This window comes from Tenrec ecaudatus, chromosome 3 (assembly GCF_050624435.1).
Source record: "Tenrec ecaudatus isolate mTenEca1 chromosome 3, mTenEca1.hap1, whole genome shotgun sequence".
NCBI classification, from domain to species: Eukaryota; Metazoa; Chordata; class Mammalia; order Afrosoricida; family Tenrecidae; genus Tenrec; species Tenrec ecaudatus.
The window spans coordinates 136,939,233-136,962,080 of NC_134532.1; the positions used below are offsets into that span (position 1 = coordinate 136,939,233).

The window sequence follows — 22,848 nt, forward strand, 5'->3', positions numbered from 1 at the left end:
GATATGACTTTGTAATTTTCTTTTAGAGATTCTATTTTGTGTGGGGCTCCTTGCGTTTCTTAAATACACGTTTTCTTATCTTTCATAATATCAGAGACTTGTCTTTAAAGAAATTTTTTACAGTTTTCTGTATACTTTTTTTTTTGTCTCTCCCTGTTCTGGAATTCTTATCACACATTAAGATTTCCCTCCTAATTTTCCCCCCACATCATTCTTAGGCTTTTGTTATTGCTTTCTAATTGTTATTGTTCTTCTTCTTTTCTGAGTTTTCGCCTAACACATAGATTTCTAAACTTCTTTGGCCTAACTCCCCTTTTTCAGGCACAAAAAAATTAGTAAATGTCGCCTGGCAATTAAACTTTTTGTCCAATGCAGTATAAAATGTAGATACCTGCTTTTACAGCCTCTCTGCATCATTCCAGTGCACTCCCCTACGCCAAATTAAAATAGTATTGATTTGTTAAATTTGTGCTTTTTGATATTTTCAAAGTTCAATGTGGGTGTTTAATTGATAATGCTTTTCACCTGCAAATTAACATGATTGTTTTATTCAATATTTTATTTTGAGAGAAAAATCAAAATAGATATCTATAACTGATTTATTATGTGTAATTTAACATTTTTAGAACCCAATTCTGCCAGCAAGTGCTTGTGTTTCATTTATCAATTTGTGCATTATAATCATTTATAGATAATGATACTAATGTCGTAGTATCAAGTTTGATTTCCTTTCAGTACTTGATGTTTTGACACTGATATCATTCTGAAATTCTTTTATGGTGAACACATTTGTCATTTTTTCAGAGGTTAAGATTGTTTTCTTTCTTTTTTTTTTTCTCAAAGCATTTTGTTGGTGGCTTGTACAACTCTTACCACAATCCATACATATAGCCATCGTGTTAAGTACTTTTGTACATTTGTTGCCCTCATCATTCTCCAAACATTTTCTTTCTACTTAAGTCCTTGGTATCAGCTCCTCATTTTTCCCCTCCTTCCCCCACCATCCCTCCCTCATGAACCCTTGATAATTTATGAAATATTATTTTTTCATGTCTTACACTGTCCAATGTCTCTCTTCACCCACTTTTCTGTTGTCCATCCCCCTGGGAGGGGCTTATATATAAATCATTGTGATCTGTTCCCCATTTCTCCATTTCTCCCCCCCCCCCACCAATCCCCTTACCTTCCTGGTATCACTACTCTCATTATTGGTCCTGAGGGGTTTATCTGTCCTGGATTCCCTGTGTTCCTAGCTCTGATCTGTACCAGTGTACTTGCTCTAATCTAGCCAGATTTTTAAGGTAGAATTGGGATCATGACAGTGGGAGGAGAGGGGGCGGGAGGAAACGTTAAAGAACTAGAGTAAAGTTGTATGTTTCATTGTGTTGTATTGCATCCTGGCTGGCTTGTCTCCTTCCCTCTAGCCTTCCGTAAGGGGATGTCCAGTTGCCTACAGATGGACTTTGGGTCTCCATACATACCCCTCCTCATTCACAATGATATGATTTTCTGTTCTTTGATGCCTGATACCTGATCCTATTAGTACTTCATGATAACGCAGACTGGTGTGCTTCTTCCATGTGTGCTTTGTTGCATCTGAGCTAGATGGCCGCTTGCTTATTTTCAAGTCTTTAAGACCCCAGATACTATATCTTTTGATAGCTGGGCACCATCAGCTTTCTTCACCATATTGGCTTATGTACCCGCTCTGTCTTTGGTGATTAAGTCTGGAAAGTGAGCATCATGGAATGCCATTTTAATAGAACAAAGTGTTCTTGCATTGAGGAACTTCATGAGTAGAGGTCGAATGTCTATCTGCTACTAAACCTATAAATATATGCACATAGATCTATTTTCCCATCATCATATATAAGTATATTTACATATGTACATGCCTGTATTTAGAGCTCTATAAATGCCTTTTGCATCCTAGTTCTTTCTTCTATTTCCTTTTATTTTTCTCATGTCCCACTATTATGTTGAGCCTTCATTTAGGTTTCAGTAATTCCTTGATCAAGCCCTACCAGGCCTCCTATACCCTCCTCACCACCAATTTTGGATCACTTGTTGTTCCCTTGTCCCTGGGTTTGTTAACGTCACTTCCTTTCCCCCACCTTTCCCTCTCCCATATCCCCCTGGAACCGTTGGTCCAGTTGTTTTCTCCTCCACATTGTTTATCCCACCTATCTTATCTAGATATACCTGCAGAGACAACAATATGCACAAAAACAAAGCAACAAAAGAAAACGAAACAATAACAACACCAACAACAAAAAACAACGACAAAAAAGAAAAAAGTGTGTAAGCAGTTCAAGATCTGTTTGTTGAACTTTAGGAGTGTGTTCTGGTCAAGTATGATGTGGTGCCATGTCCTGGCCCCAAAGTCTATTTTTGGTATTCCCTGGGACGTTGTTGCTCTGTTCCCCTTGCTGTTCTGTTGCATGCCCTTAGTTTTTTGCCTCAGGGTGTTGGGGCCAGATCGGGTGCAATTCCCTCACTGTGTCTCCAGTGTTGTCCCCCATAGCACTATGGGTCAGTGAGGAGACAATGTGTCTAGTTATGGGGTCTGCCCTATGGTCCTCCCTGTGCTTTGGCTGCTCTGAGTGGGAATATCATCCTCAGCGTTTGATGGACCAGGATGTGTTCCTCTCTGCAAAGATTGTTTTCTAAAGTGTGTCTGGAAATATTATAGTTTCTGATGAATCAGACCTTTGCTTGATGTCAAAAAGTTGATTAAGTTATAATTTACCCACCTTTTTTTTCTGACTACCTTTAGAAATTTTTCCTTTGGTCCCTGGTGATTAACATTTTTTTTTGGTATGGCATGGTATGGACTCCTTTTTATCTTCTCACCTTGAGATTCACTATGTTTTGTTGATCCCTTTCTATTCTGAATTATTGGAGTTTCTCAACTATCATTTCTCTGACAATTTTCTCTTTATCCTTACATTATCTCCTCATAAAATTCAGGCTGCACTATTCAAACAAACTTTTATTCCAAAACACTTATTAAACACCTACTATATGCGTAGCCCACCCCAGCCCCCTAGGATATTTGAATAAACAAAACTGACAACGACCCTTGCCATCATGAAATTTTCATTTTACTAAGAAGAAATACACAGTAAAATTATTAATGGAGCAATATATCAGAAAGAGATAAAGTTATGGGGCAAGAAAGATGAAAATGCTAGATGGGCAGGGATTGCCTAATTTTCACCTTTTAAGTTTAAACATTTAAATTTTCTTTAAGTCTACTTTAGAGGCATGTTCCCTTGACCTTCTATAAAGTTGATTGTCTCTTCTTAACCGTACTTTAATGTAGTTTTAAACCAAGAAAGGGATGTAAACTTTCAGCTATGTTGTCATAGGACAGAGAACAGTGTTACTACCATCAAAAATATAGACAGCTAAGAGTCAGTATGGACTGATGGTGACTGTCAGAGGAGAGCAGTGGTGGTGTTGATGGCTGGTTTTCAGGAGGCCAAGTCACCATTGGGTGGACTTAAAATTCCAACTTTCTGTTAGCACCCAGGATAGTTAATAATTTGCATCACTTTGTGACAACACAACAATCCTTGGTGATATAATGAATTAAATACCAAGACGATAAACAAAATTTGGCAGTTGCGCCAACCAACTGCTCTGTGGGAGAAAGAGAGGCAACCTGCTGTGATACAGATTCCCAGCCTTGGAACCCCTGCTGAGTTGTTCTTCTCTCCCTGGGAGGGTTGCACTGAGTTGGAATTAACTTGACAGAAGTGGATTTGAAGGTCTTTGGGGATCAGGACAATACAATTTCCCTTACACAGAATTGCCTATTTATGGTAGTTAGGACTTTGCTTAAAGTACTTTTATTTACTAGTTTTTAAGGAACCTTGATAATATCAACTGTAAAATGGTAGGTCAGATCAATTTATTTCCAAGACCTTCCCGGTTTCAAAGTGCTAACGCATGCAGATAGAGTTACAGCCAGCACTTTGAGACCTGACTACTGTATAATTTGTGATGAATTCTCTTAAAAAGAGGGGAAAAAAGAATAAGTATTAAAAACACAAAGCTAAGTACAAATCCTAATAAGGAATCTATGCAAATAAACAACTCCAAATATTAGCGCTCAATAGGAAATTAAACCACTGCAATACATACTAAAGAGTATTCTATTTGTTTATAGGTGAAATACCTCTCCATTTTGATTTGTAAGTAAATATATGTCATACATTATGATAATAAACATACTTATAAGAAGAAATAGAGTGTACTAAGCAGAGAATTTCTTTTGATAAGTCAGTGCTATCTTGGTAGTGTACAAGGCTATGCATTCGACTGCTAGCCATGAGCTCAGCAGTTCAAAACCACTAGCTGCTCTGAGAGAAAGATGAGACTTTCTACTCCTGTGAAGAGTTACAATCTCAGAAACCCCTGGGTGCAGTTCTACCCTGTCCTATGGGGTCCCTAGGAATCTGCAAACTACTCCATGGAGTGAGTGAGTGAGTGAGTGAGTGAGTGAGTGAGTGAAAAACTGCATGCACTGTGCTTCAAATACCAGCCTTCATTTATCACATTTCCTGTGAAAGCCCAATAGCAATCTGCTGCGAGTGAACAAATATCCTTTTACTCAATTTGTCAGCTTTGGGTTTTTGAAGAATTTTGGTGTATAGTATTTCATTTTCTTTTGCTCATTTATAATGAAAGATGCTAGTTATTAAGCCACTTATCTATATATAAGATGCCAGTACATTAAGTCACTTATGTATATTTCATGCCACTAAAATGTGAGGGATATACTTTAGAAAGGAACATTTTTAAGTCAAAAGAATAAAAAGTATTTCAGAGGGAAAATAACTATACACATCTTTAGCCAGAATGTTTTAGATGTATATGCATTTCTAACCTGATATTTTTAATTGTATTTAAAAGTAAAATTTATTTTAAGAGTTATTTCAATGATATAAAATCTAATTACTGTACTGAGTAGTAAAATATTTTGAACTTTATGTTGGAAAGCTTTAATATGTTCCATGAGTATACTCAATAGGTAATGCTATCATGTGAATTTGATTCTTTTTAGATGGTGTTGAAGGGAGCCCTTTTGGCATAGTGGGTTACATGTTGGGCTGCTAACTGAAAGGTCAGCAGTTCAAAACAGCAGTCTGATGCTCCACAGGAGAAAGCTGAGGGCTTCTACTCTTGTACAGATTTTCAGTCTCAGAAACCCAGGAGGGTAGTTCTACTCTGTCCTTGCAGGGCCGCTAGGAGTCATACTTGACTTAATGGCCGTGAGCGTTTTGTTTGAGATATCATTGGGCAGAACTCCTCCATTTGTCATTGAATATAATTTCCCATCTTCTATTCAGGAAAGTTGCAGATGGACAGGGGAAAAGTTATAAATGATTCCCTCCTTAAATATTGTTAGGTGAAGAATGATCCATACAGTTTTCCAAATAAACAGACATGGAACAATCTTTTGATGAATCTAAAGCTATTATATCTTATATCATAACACTGTAATCTATTAGTACCCTATTCTTAAATTTAGACTTAGTGAATCCCAAGAGAATGTTATATATTCTACACCCGTATTTCTTAGTATATAACTCAGGGGCCATGTGGATCAATGTTATTACTGGTGTTTTATATAATATCAAGTTGGCCTTAACTCAGCTATATGGACATAGAAATATGGAAATGTGGTGAAGAGAAAAAAATAAAGTTTTATAGGTTGACAATGAATATTCAAGTTTGAGAGGCGTGGGTTTATATTGGAATGCCTAGCTCGCGTTTCTCAGCGGCATGCCATGTGTAACGTCACTGCAGTTTGCACATCCATACAGGTATCAGTAAGGGAGCATTTTATACTTGAGGGAGCACTGGTGGCACAGTGGTTACTTGTTGGGCTCCTACCTGCAAGGTCAGCAGTTCAATACCGCCCATGGTTCTACAGAGAAAGATGAAGCTTTCTACTCCCATAAAGAGTTATAGGCTCAGAAACCCACAGGGGCAGTTCTCTCCTGCTCTGTAGGGTTGCTATGCATCCGAATTCACTCCTTGGCAGTGAGTTTGGTTTTGGTATGGACTGAAGTGAAGTCACATAATCATGAACAGCACTGTGCCCGGGCAGCTGGTCGGTTTGCAAGGCGAAGTCATTGTGTTTGAGCAAGTTGACTGGGGAACAAACCCAGGGGCACTCACATAAAGAAAGAGCTTGATATCAAGAAGTAATTAGCTATCAAGAAAACATCCCAGCCCAGTACCACTCAAGGCCCTAAGTCCAGGACTAGTCCAGAAGTCCCTCTTCAGAGTCACCCAGACACATGCAATGATTTAAAACGCAGGAAGCCCTCAGGCCGGTGGATGCAAACTCACCTGGATCTAAGGTCAGTGGAAGCATGACTGGGCTCATGCAGCTCTCAGGTTCAGTAGCAGAGAGATGAAGGGAGGGGGTGGGGTGGGGGAAGTCCCAAGGCCCAGCTCATGAGAAGACAATGCCCCCAAGGAGGCACCATCTGGCTCTGACCTGATTGATATGTTGGATGCCACCCTACACTTGTATGTATCTTCGAGTTGACATAAAATTATCTACATCATTTCTGGAGCTATCTTATTTAGACATTGTAACTGGGAAAAGTTATTTTTAAGAATATTCCTAAGAAGTTGGAGGCATTACTCATACTTTTAATTTGCAAATAAATGTGAGAATTTGTTTTACAAAAGCTTGAAAATAAATCCTAAGGCAGAGTAGGAAATCAGTCAGAAACTGTGAAAGAGTCAGGTCAATGATGGGAGAAGCATTTCTAAAAAGATGCAAATGGCACATAGAAATGAGGCATTAAAAGCTGAGGACAAGTATTCATAGGATACATTATCTTCATTACTATGATGCAAACATACCCTACAAGGAGTAGCCTATTTGTTACACCGAAAGGTCAAGGCAGCATGTGACTTACTTCAACCTATTCCCCCCACCAAGGCAGTTAAATTAAGAGGGGTGCTTTAAAAATAAGTTCTTAGTTAATGAAGAAAATTAGCTTGAATAATTTTCAATCAAAGGAAACTTGGTGGCACAAAAGTTAAGCACTAGATGACTAAATTAAAGATTGCTGATTACAATCCACTCACCAATTTAGAAAGACCCGACGATTTGCATACTTAATGAATTCCAGCCAAGAAAAGGCTGTGGATTAGTTGTACTCTCTCCCTGGGACTGCTGGCTGAGTGGTCCAGTGTGTTAGAATAAAGAGCACAAGTGAATGGCATTAGGAAATAGAAATTGACTTCCTCACAAGGAAGGAAGCAGATCTGATTTCAGGGTGTGATTGTAGAGAAAGTTTTCATTCTCTGTAGACTCTGAGGGAAGTCCTGGTCTCTTCAGCTTGCTTCCTGGTCTTTTGGGGTGAAATTCAGGTGTTTTTTGGGGTGAAATTCAGGTGTTTTTTTGGTGAAATTCAGGTGGTTTTTTGGTGAAATTCAGGTGGGTGGTATCCATCTTGCACCATCTTTGCTTCTTTTACTCTTTTCATCTCTTTCAAACCTCAAAAACGACAGATTTAAGACACATTCCCTACTAATTCTATCTCATTGCTGTAACCAAGACAGCTTATACCCATATGATTTTATAAACACACCATGGAGTTTAGGGTTTATGACACATATTTTTGGAAGGGGAAAAATTCAATCAATACCTTTTGTATGAATCAAAAGAAATTCCATAGCACTGAAGAAACACAATTTTGAATCTTATACTTTTATTTTATCCATATTTACTTTGTGCTACTTTCTTGTTGTAATACTATTGATTAAAGAGCTCATATCACTCATATTTGTTTATTATATATGGTCATCAAACTTACAAAATCAAACTTTTGCAATGCAGCTATTTTTTTATGTAGTAAATTTACAACTAGATGAAGAAATTGCTAAGTACTTCCTATTTATTATTACTGTTTTATTTTAACTAAATACTATTTTTCTAATTTATAGAAAGGATAATAATTTCTGAACTATAGATCAAAAATATAAAAATAAATACACTTGTAACCTTTGGGGAAACAGAACAGGGCTAGTGCCTGTACAAATTCAGGTCCTTATTCTGCAGAGTGTAAAAGTGATGACTTGTACGTGTCACATAGTAAATAAATCTCTAGAAAAATAATGTGGGCAGTTTGTAGAAATCCCCCACCATGTTTATATTTTAAATATAGTCATTATATCAAATTAAAAAAATTAAACCATTGAGGATATCTGATCTTCTTATTTTATTTTATAAAAATGCATCATCTTATCCTTAGGCAATTTATACAATTAATTGCTTGTGTAAATATATTGGCTAAGGGAGCAGTTTGGAGGCATTCATTAAAGAAATTACCTGTGATAAAACATAACCACCAGTTTTATGATCAAATTAAAATAATTTTCTCCCACACCAATTCCAAATCTGCTCTCTCCTTTTGGAAGCACTTAGAACAAGCACTGGACATGAAGTCAAGAATTTTGATTTTCAATTTTGGTGTATATTTGGTTATTTACAATGATTAAGAAAAGGCACGTTGTAACAAGGATTGTTACGGACAGAGTCATTCACGTGACGGTCCTCTGAGCAGCTATAACGTACTCATATACGCTGCCATCTACACTTCCACTTGAAGGGGATTGGGTCAAAGATAGGCACAACTTTGAAGTGTGGCCGTACCACATATTTGCAGTATGACATTGCCATTTCATTGACAAAAAAGGATGCTTGCCTCCTTTCTGTCTATAAGCCGTTAATACATTAAGTACCGCCAGAGTGAGTCCCAGCTAAAAAGAAATCTCAGGTTAAAAAAAAAGTAACTGAAAATATAGACAAGCCAGTCAGGGTCCAGGGTAGCAATGATGAAACATACAGTTTTCCTCTAGTTCTTGAATGCTTCCTCCCCCTTGCTAGCATGATCCCAATTCTACCACACAAATCTGGCTGAATCAGAGGATGTACACTGGTTCAGCTAGGAACTGGAAGCCCAGGAAATCCAGGACAGATGATCCCTTCAGGACCAGTGGTGAGAGTGTTGATACCGGGAAGATAGAGAGAAGGTGGGATAGAAAGGGGGAACCGTTAATAAGGATCAACATATAACCCCCTCCCTGGGGGATGGATAACAGAAAAGTGGATGAAGAGAGACATCGGACTGTGTAAGACATGAGAAAATAGTAATAATTTATAAATTATGAAGTGTTCATGAGAGAAGGGATGCAGGGAGGGAAAGGGAATTTGAGGAGCTATACCAAGGGCTCAAGTAGAAAGCAAATGTTTTGAGAAGGATGAGGGCAACAAATGTACAAAAGTGCTTGAGACAAAGAATGTATGTGTGGATTGTGATAAGAGTTGTGCAAGCCCCCAATAAAATGATTTAATTATTTTTAAAAAACTATAGACTCCATTGAGAACACATATAAAGAAATATTTAAATGCTCTTATTTAACATATGCCAGAATATTTTGTCCTTCTCAAAGATTGCTATAAAAATACCAGGGAATTGTTTAGGGAACTTTACTTAAAAGCAATCAGTTCATTCCTGGGAAATGCTTTTGCTACATCTACGCATCACTAGAATTAAGACAATGTCCGAGGTTGCTGTTTGCCTGCCAAATTTGTTAAATGGCTTCTTCACAGAAAATCCGATAGCTCCTTTGTTCCCACTTTCAGTGTTACACCACGTGGCTTTAGAATTCTGCGGAAGTTTGACTCATGATTCAATAAAATAAAAACTAACTGTATTAGAATGCAAGCTACTTTTAATAACACGCAGCAGTGAGCATTTGTGTTACTTAAGTATATTGTTTTATCTGTAATTATGTCTGAATGGTATATTGCTAACCTATTAACAGTATAACACGATTTATTTTTCTAATTTTCAAGTCTAATCTTACATACTCAAAGTTTTTTTTCCTAATGATTCTGATGCAAGTAGGAACTTAAATGGAATTTTATTAAAATGCATCCTTTTAAAAATACTGTTGCCCTGTAAAAGGTGGATATCCACCTTTCGCACACTCTCCTCGCTTCCTGACTGTCTGTGACCACACGCGCTTTCCATGTCAGCCACTTCAGCCAGACTGAAAAGGAGCCATGTGGGGACCGACGTGATTTTAACGGCATCCAATGAGCTTCCTACTTTCCTTTGTGCTTTGGATTTATGTTATTTCTTTGAACTACAGTCCATTATTATTCGGCCAAGACTATCCATCTTTGCCGATCTGACCTATCCAAAGAGTTATAATGAAATATTTTCAAACAATAATTAAGCAATATTATGGTAAAGGCCCTGAGCTGTCACAGATTTGTTACTAAATGAATTTGATGACTTAAAGCTGAAAGAGATGGCTGAATAGTGAAAACGAACAAACAGAACATGGAAACGGCACTCAGCCCATGGGAGCGAGTTCAAGAAGGCTTTCTGAACCCGCATCTTGCCCTGGCACGTGACAAGGAGACCCATCAGAAACATGTGTATGTGCATAGAAACCTTTTGTTTCCAACTGAATGTCTGTGTGTTCGCTATCTCTCATTGAGAACAGAAATTAGAGATACAAGATGCTACTGTTATAAGTAAGAACAGTAGATATGAACGCATGGCCGTGACTTCGTTGACAAATAAAACAACTTAAAGCTTTGCTGGAATTAATATTATTTTACTGTCAAAATTATGTTGATCTCCTGTAAGCTTATGTGTTAGAAGACCTATAAAATTTCCTATATGGTAGAGACAGAGAAAAGCAATCAGTTTACTACTGAATAAAGGTAATTTAGGACAAATGTAAATGAATAATTTAAGAATATTTGTGTACTTACCACATTCAAAAGATGAATGGTTGGGTAACATAATGATTAAAATGTCATGATTATACATCTAGCATATTTTTCTATTTAAAATAACTTAGAAGCCAATCTCAGTATAATAAATGGTCTTCATATTAATTGAATATCTTTTCATCTTTACAGCCCAAAGGCTACTTCATAATATTCTATTTTGTTAAATAATGCTAGTCCCCCAAACTGCATATTTTCCAAAAGCATATTTCAAGTCCAAGTGGATTCATTGGTAGACTATCCTGTTTATGTTTTTGTTGTTGTTATTGTTGTTTAAATTGTCCTTTGCTGCTTACTGAAATCCCAGTTGTGTTGATGGCTCCTCGGGCTTCTGAGAAGGCTACTTATAGCAAGAGCTAGTGCTCGGTGCTGCTTCTTTTTTCCCTTAACTGTTTATTTCTCAGATATTGACCAGTGGAATAAGGTAATTGAGCAACTAGGAACTCCATGCCCAGAATTCATGAAGAAATTGCAACCCACAGTGAGAAACTATGTTGAAAATCGCCCCAAGTATGCAGGACTCACCTTCCCCAAGCTCTTTCCAGATTCCCTCTTCCCAGCGGACTCTGAGCACAATAAACTCAAAGGTATGCCTGAGACAACTCAAGACCACTATGTGGGAGATGGGGGCAGGGGGAATTAGGAGCTGGGCTCAAGTAAAAAGCAAATGTTTTGAAAATGATGATGGCAACATATGTACAAATGTGCTTGACACGATGAGTGGGTGGATGGATTGTGATAAGAGCTCTAAGAGCCCCAATAAAATGATTTTTTAATGTAAACAATGCAGAGCGCTCTCTTTTACTTGAGCTCCCTCTAATTAAGGAAAGATTGTCTTACAAGTGTCCTTTACAAGGGCTGTGATTGCAGATTTTAGGGTTGTCTGTTTAACTATTTCATGGGTTTAGCTCTGAAACAGCACATGATTCAGACGGATTTGACAGCAACCGCTTTGTTTGCTATTTAGAATCTCAAAATACTTTTGAAATGTAATTCTAAAAGATGAATGTGTTGTATATTGAGATCCCCATTTCAATTTTTATTAGATGAAAAGTATTTTCCTAGCGAGTTTTGAATTGTGACATGTAGGGGTTTCAGACACCTGCATTTTCTTTAATTTATATTTTCTCACACCTTGAACACCATCTTTGCAACTGAGAGTGGTAAATGAGGTTTCATGCACACAGTTTATATTCCTTATAAGCGCTCCATTAACAAGAAATTCTTTCCGTATCAACTTCTACAGTAATTAATTTGAGCAACAAATTTGAGGTTTTGTCATCCACATCATGGGGATAAGAATGGCTCAGACACAGAGTTGGAAACACGGAATACATTAGGAAACGTATAAGTAATAACATTCTAACTTTCTTAATACAGGAGCCCTGGTGGCGTGGTAGTTACGTGTTGGTCTGCTAGCCTCAGGATGGCAGTTCAAAACCAGCAGCCACTTTGAGAGAGAGGGAGAGAGATGGGGTTTTCTACTCCCGTAAACATGACAGTCTTGGAAACTCAGAGGCAGTTCTACCCTGTCCCATCGGGTCGCTATGAGTCAGCATTGACTCATTGGCATTGAGGGTTTTATTATTAGTTAAGGCCTTTGCAGGAATCTTATTTTGAAACAAATATTATTTTTCTCCCTATCTGGGTTCAAATCCCACTTCTGTTCTTTAAATTCTATATGATCTTGTACAAGTTATCTAATTCTTCTCTACCTTCTATCACAAATGAAGATAGAGAGTTGACTACCTTATAATTTATTGGAAGGATTAATAAAATGATTTATCATTAATTTAGAACTGTGCTTCATTTTCATGGAGAATATGTTCATTTTCTGTATTCCATAAAATACTAATATTTATAGTTACCTAAGGAATATAATAATCATTGTTTTTATTATTTAAATTGTATTTATATAGCATCAAAGAAAAGTTAGAAAATGTGCTTTTGAAATTTCCGCCCCCCACCACATTTCAATTCGAAATTAATTAGCAACAATTTCTGCCTATCTACATAAATATACCCATTTATTGACATGAATAGGTTGCAAAACTCAGTTCACTCTATGAAAGTCCGCATCGTGTAAAGCTGGAGGATGACCACATCAGATCACAAAGTGCTGGAAGACTACATCATTACATCACTGTCAACCCACTGAGATTTGTGGCCCAGCCACCTTGACACACAATCGTAACCATCTCAGCCAGCATTACTCTTGGGTCACACCACAGCACTGTCATTGCCAGGTGTACACCATTAATGTGCAAAATAACTAATAAATATTTTTACCATTGTCATAATTGCTAAATGCCAGATAACAAGATAGTGAATGCTTGATGGAGAGGTGTAGTTAAGATAAATTTAAATGAAACAGAAATTCAGTTTTTTCTAAGGAATCTCTGAATGTCAATGAACTAAATTATTGTAAAATGTACTGCCTTTAAGATAACATTGTCTATATGCAGACTGAAGAAGAGCTAAATACTTTAAGCAGAGATTTAACCAAATTTATGTCTTTGTGTAGCTTATTGACAAATCAGTCCAAAGTAATTCCTTCCTCTGAAAATACTTCTCATGTACAATGGTCTCAGTAGGATTGGTATCACCCAGTGTGTTAACTCATGGTGTCAAACCCCAACCCCACTCTATGAACTAGACCATACAGAGTTCCTAGTAGTGTTTACGATCAATCATAAAAGCTTTAATAATTCTAACTCTAATTGTTTAAAGATAGCATTTCTTTTAGAATATGACTACTAGCAACAACATTGTTTTATAAATTTTTTCTATATTGAATTACATTAGTAATAAAGTATGCTATTAATAACCGAGGAAAAACCTTTTTAATTTTCCTCATTTTTTCCTTTAATTACCACCTCATTATCAAAAGACTTTATTGATATAGGTTTATAGATGCTATTTACCACCATAGATGCAACAAAATCATGAGAAAAATTAGAAAACATCAGCAACTATATAAACACGGATAATAACAAAACTCACAGCGTATGCTTATAGTGCATGCAGTCAAAACCACAAAATTTGAGATGCCATTGGATTGGATTGTGGAAATATTGATATCTGGGTTTACAAAATATGTTTTTTGTTGTTATAACTCTAGGAATATTTTCATAAAATTATGTTTCTGTTGAAACAACACAAAAATGCTATTGAGGGTTCTGTTGGTGTCACCAACCCTGTGCAGTCCCTACTCCCTGCCTGCCTCCTGGGGTGGGAGGTCAGTGGCTGTTAATAACAAGATAATGACAATTCTGATTAACTGATTTGATGAGAATGACAGCCCCTGCCAAACAACGCCTCAGACACCAGATCTAAGACACCACCTCAGACACCAGATCCAAGACACCGCCTCAGATACCAGATCCAAGACACCACCTCAGACACCAGATCCAAGACACCACCTCAGATACGAGATCCAAGACACCACCTCAGATACCAGATCCAAGACACCGCCTCAGACACCAGATCCAAGACACCACCTCAGATACCAGATCCAAGACAACGCCTCAGATACCAGATCCAAGACAATGCCTCAGACACCAGATCCAAGACAACGCCTCAGACACCAGATCCAAGACAACGCCTCAGACACCAGATCCAAGACAACGCCTCAGACACCAGATCCAAGGCTATGGAGCTTTTCTTCATCTCTTTAATTCATGTGGAACAACTGCAACTATGTTGTTCTTTTAAATGTTAAACTAATTTACAGAGTTATGATTATTGGATTAGGATTTTAATATAAAATTGGAAAATGATAGAGAATCCTAATATACAATTAGAGAGAAAACGTATCCTACTGCCATCGCCAAATGTGTATTACAGATTTACTTGGCAATGACAGATAAAATACTGCAACTTCTTTCTAGTCTCCATTTTGTTCATGATAAGTAGTATTAAGCCTTGTTTCTTAGTATTGACAATATTATTATCTTTGTATTGATTTATTCATGGCCCCCATTTATAAAGAGCCCCCCTCCCTCTTCTACCATTTCTAAGAGCAGAAACCAGGGTGGACCGAAGGAGAGAATCTGTGGGAATGGAGTGCTTGACTCTTGGTATAAAATCAGTGACAAATCCAAGAGATCCTTGAATCAATGGAATAAATGAATAGAACTCTGGTGACCATTAAGTGGTGATTGGCACCAAGAAACATTAAACAGCAAATTAAGTTATAAGTATTTCTGTGTTTTTTATTCTTTTTCTGAGTTTCAGATTTTCTATGTGGAAGCAGCAGAACTTAAATGTATAGGTTCCAGCTTCTGAGAAAAATGATGAAAAGAAATCAAAAACTTTTCACTCTAAGCAGTGATTTTTTTTTGGTAATTAGAAAATTGGAAAGTATATTTATTAGAAAATATTTACATCATGTTGCTGCTAGGTGCTACCCAGTTAGTCTGACTCATCGTGACCAAATGTCTAATGGATCAAAACAACGCCCGGTTCTGTGCGTCTTCATACTTGCTGTTTGCAGCCATTGGTGTAGCCGTGGCGTCAGTCCATCTTCCGCAGGCTCTTCCTCTTTCCTGCTGCTCTTCCATGTTCCAATGTGATGTCCTTGTCTAAGGACCGCCCTCTTGATAACATGGCCAAGGAATATGAGACAGCGTCTTGGCATCCTTACTTCTAAGGAACATCCTGTAATTCCTCCAAGACATTGACACTATAGGACATATGAAAACTAGATGGCTACCTTTTAATTGTCTTAAAATAGCAATAATACTAAGAATAACTTCAGTGACTTTCTATCTGCGGAGCCGATTCCCACTCATGGCACTCTGAATGGCAGAATAGAACTGACCTGTGGATTTCCAAAACCGTGGGCAGTAGAAAATCACATCTTTTTCTGTGCATTTCAACTGTAGTATCGGCAGCTGTAAAAATGTATAATAAAACATATATATGTAAATGTGTCAATAACAGTGTTCGGCTCTAAGTGGCGGGGGATGATTGGTTGTTTCCTGACTTTATATTTCATGTAACTTTCAAATCTTTCTAGAGTTAATCCATATTGCCTTAATAATCTAAAAACTTTCTAAAAGATTTTTCGTGAATTCAAGTGCATCTTTTTCCCATCATTTAAGAATTTAGTTTAAATCCTATTATATATCTAGCACAAATTGAATAATTTCACCACTTGACTTTCAAATTAGTGTGGGTAGTAATACTTGTTTGAGATACTTCTTATTTCACAATTACAACTGTGTTTATATAAAAGTGTACAGTGTTTCTGGAAGTTAAATTCAGTGAGTGCCTTTAATTATTGTTTTGAACTTAGCTCACTCGTTGATTATCAACAATAAAAGTAATTATTATAACAATATACATTTTATAGATTTTTTTAAACACTGGATGCAGTAGCATTGGACTGACTTCTGACACCAGCTAACTTACATTATCAAATCTGTAATTTCTCTGATTGAAAATGCCTAAGGATTACAAAACATTAAAATGAAACTCGGTGGTTGAATCTTATTATTCCTGTCACATTCATTTTCCAGATTTTATTTTTCTTATTCACTTAAGAAATTTGTGGTGCATTGTCTGTGGTCAATTTGCATACTTAATTCCTCCGCATTCCATTGTATGGATGACGAATCAGAAGCAAAGGAGTTAATTAATTTCCCAAACACCATCCATGCCTTCTGTTGAGCGTTTCTAGAGAGCATTCCATAGCCTGGCTCTTTGTTCTGTGTTACTGTATATGCTAATATAGACTAACCGATTACATTGCATATTCAAATTTCGGGCTTTATGCATGTTATGGATACACACAGCACTTTAGCCCTAAATAAAGCCTTGGGCTTACAGACAAATGCGCACCATGCATAAAGTGAGATTTCCCCCTTAACGTTGAAGGAAGGTGCCCTTTCATTTTTTGCTCCGTTTACTCCCCTTCCCCTTGAACATAATTCATTGCCGAAATCAATTGTTTACGAATGTGTGTGTTTTCTCGCCTTTTTAACAAAAATGCGTTGCCCAACTCCAGATGTCTCTAATGTGTTTTCTCATTCGTGGTTCTAGCCAGCCAAGCCAGGGACCTGTTGTCCAAGATGCTAGTGATCGATCCAGCGAAAAGGATATCGGTGGATGAGGCCCTGCAGCACCCCTATATCAACGTCTGGTATGACCCGGCTGAAGTGGAGGCGGTAAGACGGGGCCTGTTGGCTCTCCTTCCACAGACCAAAGTAGCACCCGGTGCTGGGTGGTGAACACTGGAAGAGATCTAGAAGCCCAAAGATAAAAGTTGTTACTAGGCCTTTCCAAAGTGATTGCCTTTGACCTTGGTTGCTGCTTGCACTTTCCGCCCAAGCGTTTCCTTAGGAGGGGGGATTTGGTTCAATCATCTCACACGCTTGTGAAACATCCTCATTGGCTTTTGTTAACACCAGTAGCATCACCTTCTGGACGTGTAACATGCAAACCGAAATCTTGATGCACACTTCAAGCACGGTGCCTCCCAGAAGAGAACTGGTGCTTGAGACTCTGTCCCCCACGGGCAGGCCCCAGGGCATGTGGCCAGCCCTTGAGGGAAGCAGAGAAGGAGGAGGAGGAGGGGGAGGGTGAGGGGGAGGAGGAGGATGAGGAGGAGGACGAGGAGGAAGAAGAGGGTCTGAAAGGGCAGTATTTCCAGGTGATTCTAAATGGGTGACCACCATACGATGTATTCATGGATAATATAAGAAGATTTACATATGCATAGTTGTTTTTCTTTGCCATTTAAAGGAACTAGGTTAACTGATTGACATGCTTCTCTCTAGTCTCTCCCTTATGTCGTTGCCCCCCCCCCCCCCTTTTCTCTGTGTGCAGCAAGTGCTGAGCAGGGAGAACCGGAGACAGTCGCTTCTATAGGCCTTCCTTAGGGGGACTTCTCTTGGGTGCCTCTCTTCATTGTTAGTGTCAGCGATGTAAGCTGCGTCCTGTGAGCATCGACATCTCTTCAAGTTATTAGAATTCTTTTGCCAAATGACTTCATTTCCTTTTAAACAGAACCTCTAGGATGTCATTGGAATTTGTTCTTTATCTACTGTTTGAAATAGTCCTTTTGGTTGGTTGCTTGCTCTTCTTAGTCCTGTCTCTCTCTCTCTCTCTCTCTCTCTCTCTCTCTCTCTCTCTCTCTCTCTCTCTCTCTCTCTCTCTCTCTCTCTCTCTCTCTTTCTCTCTCTCTCTCTCTGTGTGTGTGTGCGTGCGCGCGCCCAGGGGTGCTTTATCGCAGGTTCCTTTCCTCTGCGAAGTGGTGGGGTTGGTTTGCAGTCCGTGTCAGAGATGCTAGACTGAGTTTATTGTTTCTCATTCCCCTGAGCCACACTAGAGAAGGCAGAGCTCAAAGATGCTAGGGAGAAACTTGTTGAATTGAATTCTGTCATTTTTGAAGGAAACGCTGCTCTGTCCTGAACTGTGCTCAATATTGGGTTTGAGCTCATTGTGGCAGCCATACTGTTTATTGAACTTTATAAAGATGATATTTGACAATGTAATTTTCATAATACAACCTAATCTTTAAGCATATGAAAATATCATTGAAAACATCTTAGAAATAAATGAGTCTCTTAAGTGTTGGAATGAAGATGTACCTGTCCTTAAAACCATTTTCCTTAAGATCTGCCCTCACAAGGAACTTTGCAAGGAGGCTGAAATTTCTATTTGCTATAAATTAATTTCTCTTCATTTAATTTGATTCTTATAAAATATAATCCTTGAAATTAAACTTTCCTCACTTTGATTTTTATGTTGTTAAAATGAATATATGTTCATGTTTCTAAATTTTAAAATCTCTTCTAGTTTGAACTCTTGGGAAATTTTCTCAAAGATGTTCTTCATAAATTAATTTAGAATAGAATGTAGTACTAAAACAAGTAAGAGGAAATATGATGCATATGCATATGAAAATTATGTAAAAGAACATTTTCCCTGATTAAATCCAGGAAAATATTTAAGGGGAAGTTAGCAAAAATTTTTAGACAAACAAATTATTTGAAGTTGTTGCTTCTCATTTATTTTGATAGTTTAAATCATGCTGCATATTTATTATCCTTACTTCTATTTTAATGTGTGTAATCTGTTTTTAATGGATTGTGGCCTAGAGTTTAATTGGAGTCATAAAGTCTACATTTGTAATTCACTTGTAATTATGTTGCCTATAAAAGGCACAGTTGCTTAGACTATAATAACATATTAATGGATAGTAGCAACAACTTTGTAAAATGTGTCTTAACTTTATATAAGAAGTGCCTTTGAAAGATGAAAAAGATAAAATTTAGAGTAATGTCTAAGCTGAAAAAGATAAAATTTAGAGTAATGTCTAAGCTTCTTTCTCAATCATTTCAATTTGCCACACCTCACCATAGATAACAATCAGACAGTCCATGTGACTTTTAGATTACAGATCTCATGATAGAATGTAAACATTTAGGGGAAAAGATCAGTTAATGTACTGAAGAAGAGAATTTGTCCTCTATAGTTAGATCACTGATTTACAAGGGTGAAATGTTTTACGTGTGGTCATGAACAGCTTCGAATCCTAAGCCTCGGTCAAGGTCCACCTGTTTCTCCTGTAGCTGTGTTGCAGAGGGGAAAGATCCTGCCTGTCGAAGAAGCGGTCAGCTGTGCTTCCTGAAATGCCTTTGGGATTCGTTTCTTTGCTCTTGTGTGCCGATATGTTAAGTTTTACGACCTTTAAAGTAAAGTGGCCTTTCTGGATGAACACATGGCAGAGTTATCATGAAGCAATATGCCTTCTGCCTGGGCTGTCCAGATTTTCTTGGAAAATAAACTCCTGTCTGCCTCTCAAAGCCAAACAAGTGAAAGTATCAAATAATCAGCAGAAAGTATGGCGGGGCGTGGATGGAGAAAGAGATAGAATGATGTACAGGGAGAGACAGAAAGGTGCTCAACTGCCCAGGAAAGAACATAAAAACTGATGGGAAATATCAGAAAGAAGCCAGTTAAGGATATATGGTGTCAGTAAAATATTTCTTTATCCAGTTCTTTTTAAATTTTTTATTACGATTTAGTGAAAGTTTATACCTTGGATCATCAGTTTTATATTCCACTATTTATAGACATTTTGTTTCAACGCATCCCTTTCCATCCCCTTTATCCCACTTTCCCCTCACGGGATCTCTCACCATTCCTCCTTCCTTGGGTCAGTGCTACCTGTTTTATCTGATAGTCACATGGGGGTGCGTTCGGTTTAAGACCTGGAGGATGACTAAGGTTCACAGTCATTGGATAACACCAATCTCTATCCAACCACGAACCCTCAACTCTTCTATGACTGTGAGTTCCACTCCACATTTTCCCTCACTCTCGTGTATCTTCTAATGTGATACTTTGAAGAGCAGTTGGCAGTGGAAGCAGGCCACCATCTAGCTTGTCTGCACACAAGGTTGGGGAGACTGGTGGCCCATCAGTTCACTGGAGTAGTGGCTGTCATGTGCCTTTCCATTTTCCACTCTCTTCTTTCCTCCAGATGGGGAGAGACCAGGAAGTGCACCTTCAATGGAAATGTATAACCTTATAAAACATTAGTTGCGACTTGTTGAGGTGCCATGTGGAGCACTATCTTTGTGAAGTATGCTATGCCAATTGACCTAGATGTCCCTCGAGCTATGGACCTGAGGCCCTAGAGGGAGTGACTCATTATGTCTAGGAAGTTTACGCACTGCATGCTCTATCACACTTGTCGATGTATTTGCTGCGAAGCTAGTATACATACATGAATCTCTTGGCCAAACTATATGTATTTGTTTGTACACTCACACTCTCCCGCCTCTTTGGCCTGTGCCTATCCAGGCATCTACTCATAGGTCATTACTCTGAATAGACTGTGCATGTGATAATATTTACTTCTATTTCTGTTCACTTTTGCACACCTCCCACTAGCTTACCTTGCCTCCATCACTTTTCCTAACCTTTCCTGTAAGTGCATATTGCCTTCCCCTTCACCCAAGTTAATACTGAACACCCTCTAATCACTAACTTCCTCTCTCCTTCCCACCATGGATAACCATCAGAAAAAGTTTCTTTCTTTTTCTTCCTTCCTTTCTTTTTCTTGGTAGGGTAAGAGAATTTTATACAAAGATCATTAAAATGTACAGCCAAGACATGTATAGTGAATATAAAACACTTATTAAGATGGTGTATCAATTCTAGCATCTAATTTTATACAGCAAAACTAAATAGATCATATAGGATAATTTTTGTAGCAATATGTTGAAATCTCATTACTGAACACAAACAAGCAAGAATATACAAGGTTTCAACAAAGTTTCCATGTGAAAGCCTTTTCTTGACTTTTTATAATCGTGGTCTCATACAATTTTGTCATTTTGTAATGGACTGATTTCCCTCAGCATCATGCCTGCCCTCCAGGTCCGCCCACAATATGTGGAATTTTATAACTTGGTCATTAATATTTGACATTGTACAGTAGTATCTCATGGTCTGTCAGCGACAACGCTTCTTTGTCCATTCTGCCACTAGTGGCCACTAGGTTGTTTGCCCCTTTTGACTAGTGTGAGTAATGCTGCGGTGAAAATGGATGTGTATTTATCTAGTCAAGGGCAGTGTTATTTCTCCATGTTTGCCAAGAAGAGGCACTTCTGGGTTATCTGGTGTTTCCACTTCCAGCTTTTCTGAGCAATGGATTCCCACAGAGGCTGCGCCATTTTGCAGTCTCACCTGCTCGCGTGATGGCACCATTCTTTCTTTCCACACGCTCACAGGCATTTGATGTATTCTGTTTTCTTGAGTGGTTTTTGGTTTGGTTTTAAATAACTGGACTATTAATGGTGAGGCGAGGGATATTTCATTGTTCTTTTGATTTGCCTCTCTTACATGACTGTGCTAGTCTACTAAACTAGAGAAACAAATCCTCAGGTACTCATATATGTATAAGAGACAGTTTTACATATAAGGTAAGTGTACATTCAGAAAGCATCCCAATCCAGTCCAGTCCAAGCCCATAAGTCCAATTTAGCCCATATGTTTGACACCAATCTACAAAGTCCTCCTCCAACTCACAAAACACACACAATGATGCAGAATGTGGGAGGATCACAGGCCAGTAGGTAGAAAGTCTTTGAATCCAGTGGCAGTGTAAGCATCTCAGTGCTGGCAGGGGTCTCCACGCAGCTTCTCCAGCACCCAGGCTGCATCAGAGTAAGTCCATGTGACTTCTCCTCAGGGATGTTTCACGGGAAGTGAGCCTTGCCAGCTGAAGCAAGGAACTGGCTAAGGCAGCTGTCCTTGGTCCGACCATCCGAGAACAAGAGACCCGAGAACTAGAAAGGCGAGGCTCACCAAACCATTTATCTCTCCATCCTTCAATTAATCCTACAGGTGCTTATCAGCCAAGATGGCACAATAAGCCCTAAGTATCTCAATCCACCCTTTGCCAACTTGGCACCTATCCAAAATTCCTTAGACTAACAATTGCAGTTAAGTAACACCTACACCTTGATCCTGTAAGCCTATGAATATATTACCCCACCTATGAGAGTTTGTAAGCCAACCACTTCATGCCTTTATCCCCCCCAGTTGTGGGTAACCAATTTCTACACTGCCTACTTACATCAACCCAGTGCTCTGAGGAGACAATCATATTTTTTTGATATAAAGAATCTTCATTCCAGTTGGAACCTTGTGAAGTCCTCATCCATAAGTAAAGTCAAATCACAACAGGCCATCCGTAATGTCAGCAACAATATGCACCAGTTCTCAGGCTTAAAAATTCTCTTCATCTGGTCGGGTTCTGGTCAACTCAATGTGGGCTGCCCCACTTAGCCTCCCCAGGGTGCCCATTGGTCGCCTTGCCTTTAGACCATGGGCTCTCACCAATACTCGATAAGCGTAGCCCCCTCATGCAAGGTCATGAACTTTAGACCAGTCAACCTGCTCTCCTCTTTTCTTTTTCCTGTAAACAAGTCCACAGGTGTCAGTGGCCAAACTCAACCCGTCTCTTTATTGCTGCATTTCTC

At 38.4% G+C, this 22,848-nt stretch overlaps 1 protein-coding gene across 2 annotated transcripts in view; it reads left to right on the forward strand.

Annotated features, from left to right (window-relative positions):
• Positions 1–22,848, forward strand: part of MAPK10 (mitogen-activated protein kinase 10) — a 360,072-nt gene that overhangs the window by 283,866 nt on the left and 53,358 nt on the right. For both annotated transcript variants that reach the window (XM_075544072.1, XM_075544071.1), the window contains 2 exons: positions 11,251–11,433; positions 16,892–17,016. In XM_075544072.1, coding sequence (XP_075400187.1) covers positions 11,251–11,433; positions 16,892–17,016 — 308 coding nt within the window. The remainder of the gene's footprint in view (positions 1–11,250; positions 11,434–16,891; positions 17,017–22,848) is intronic.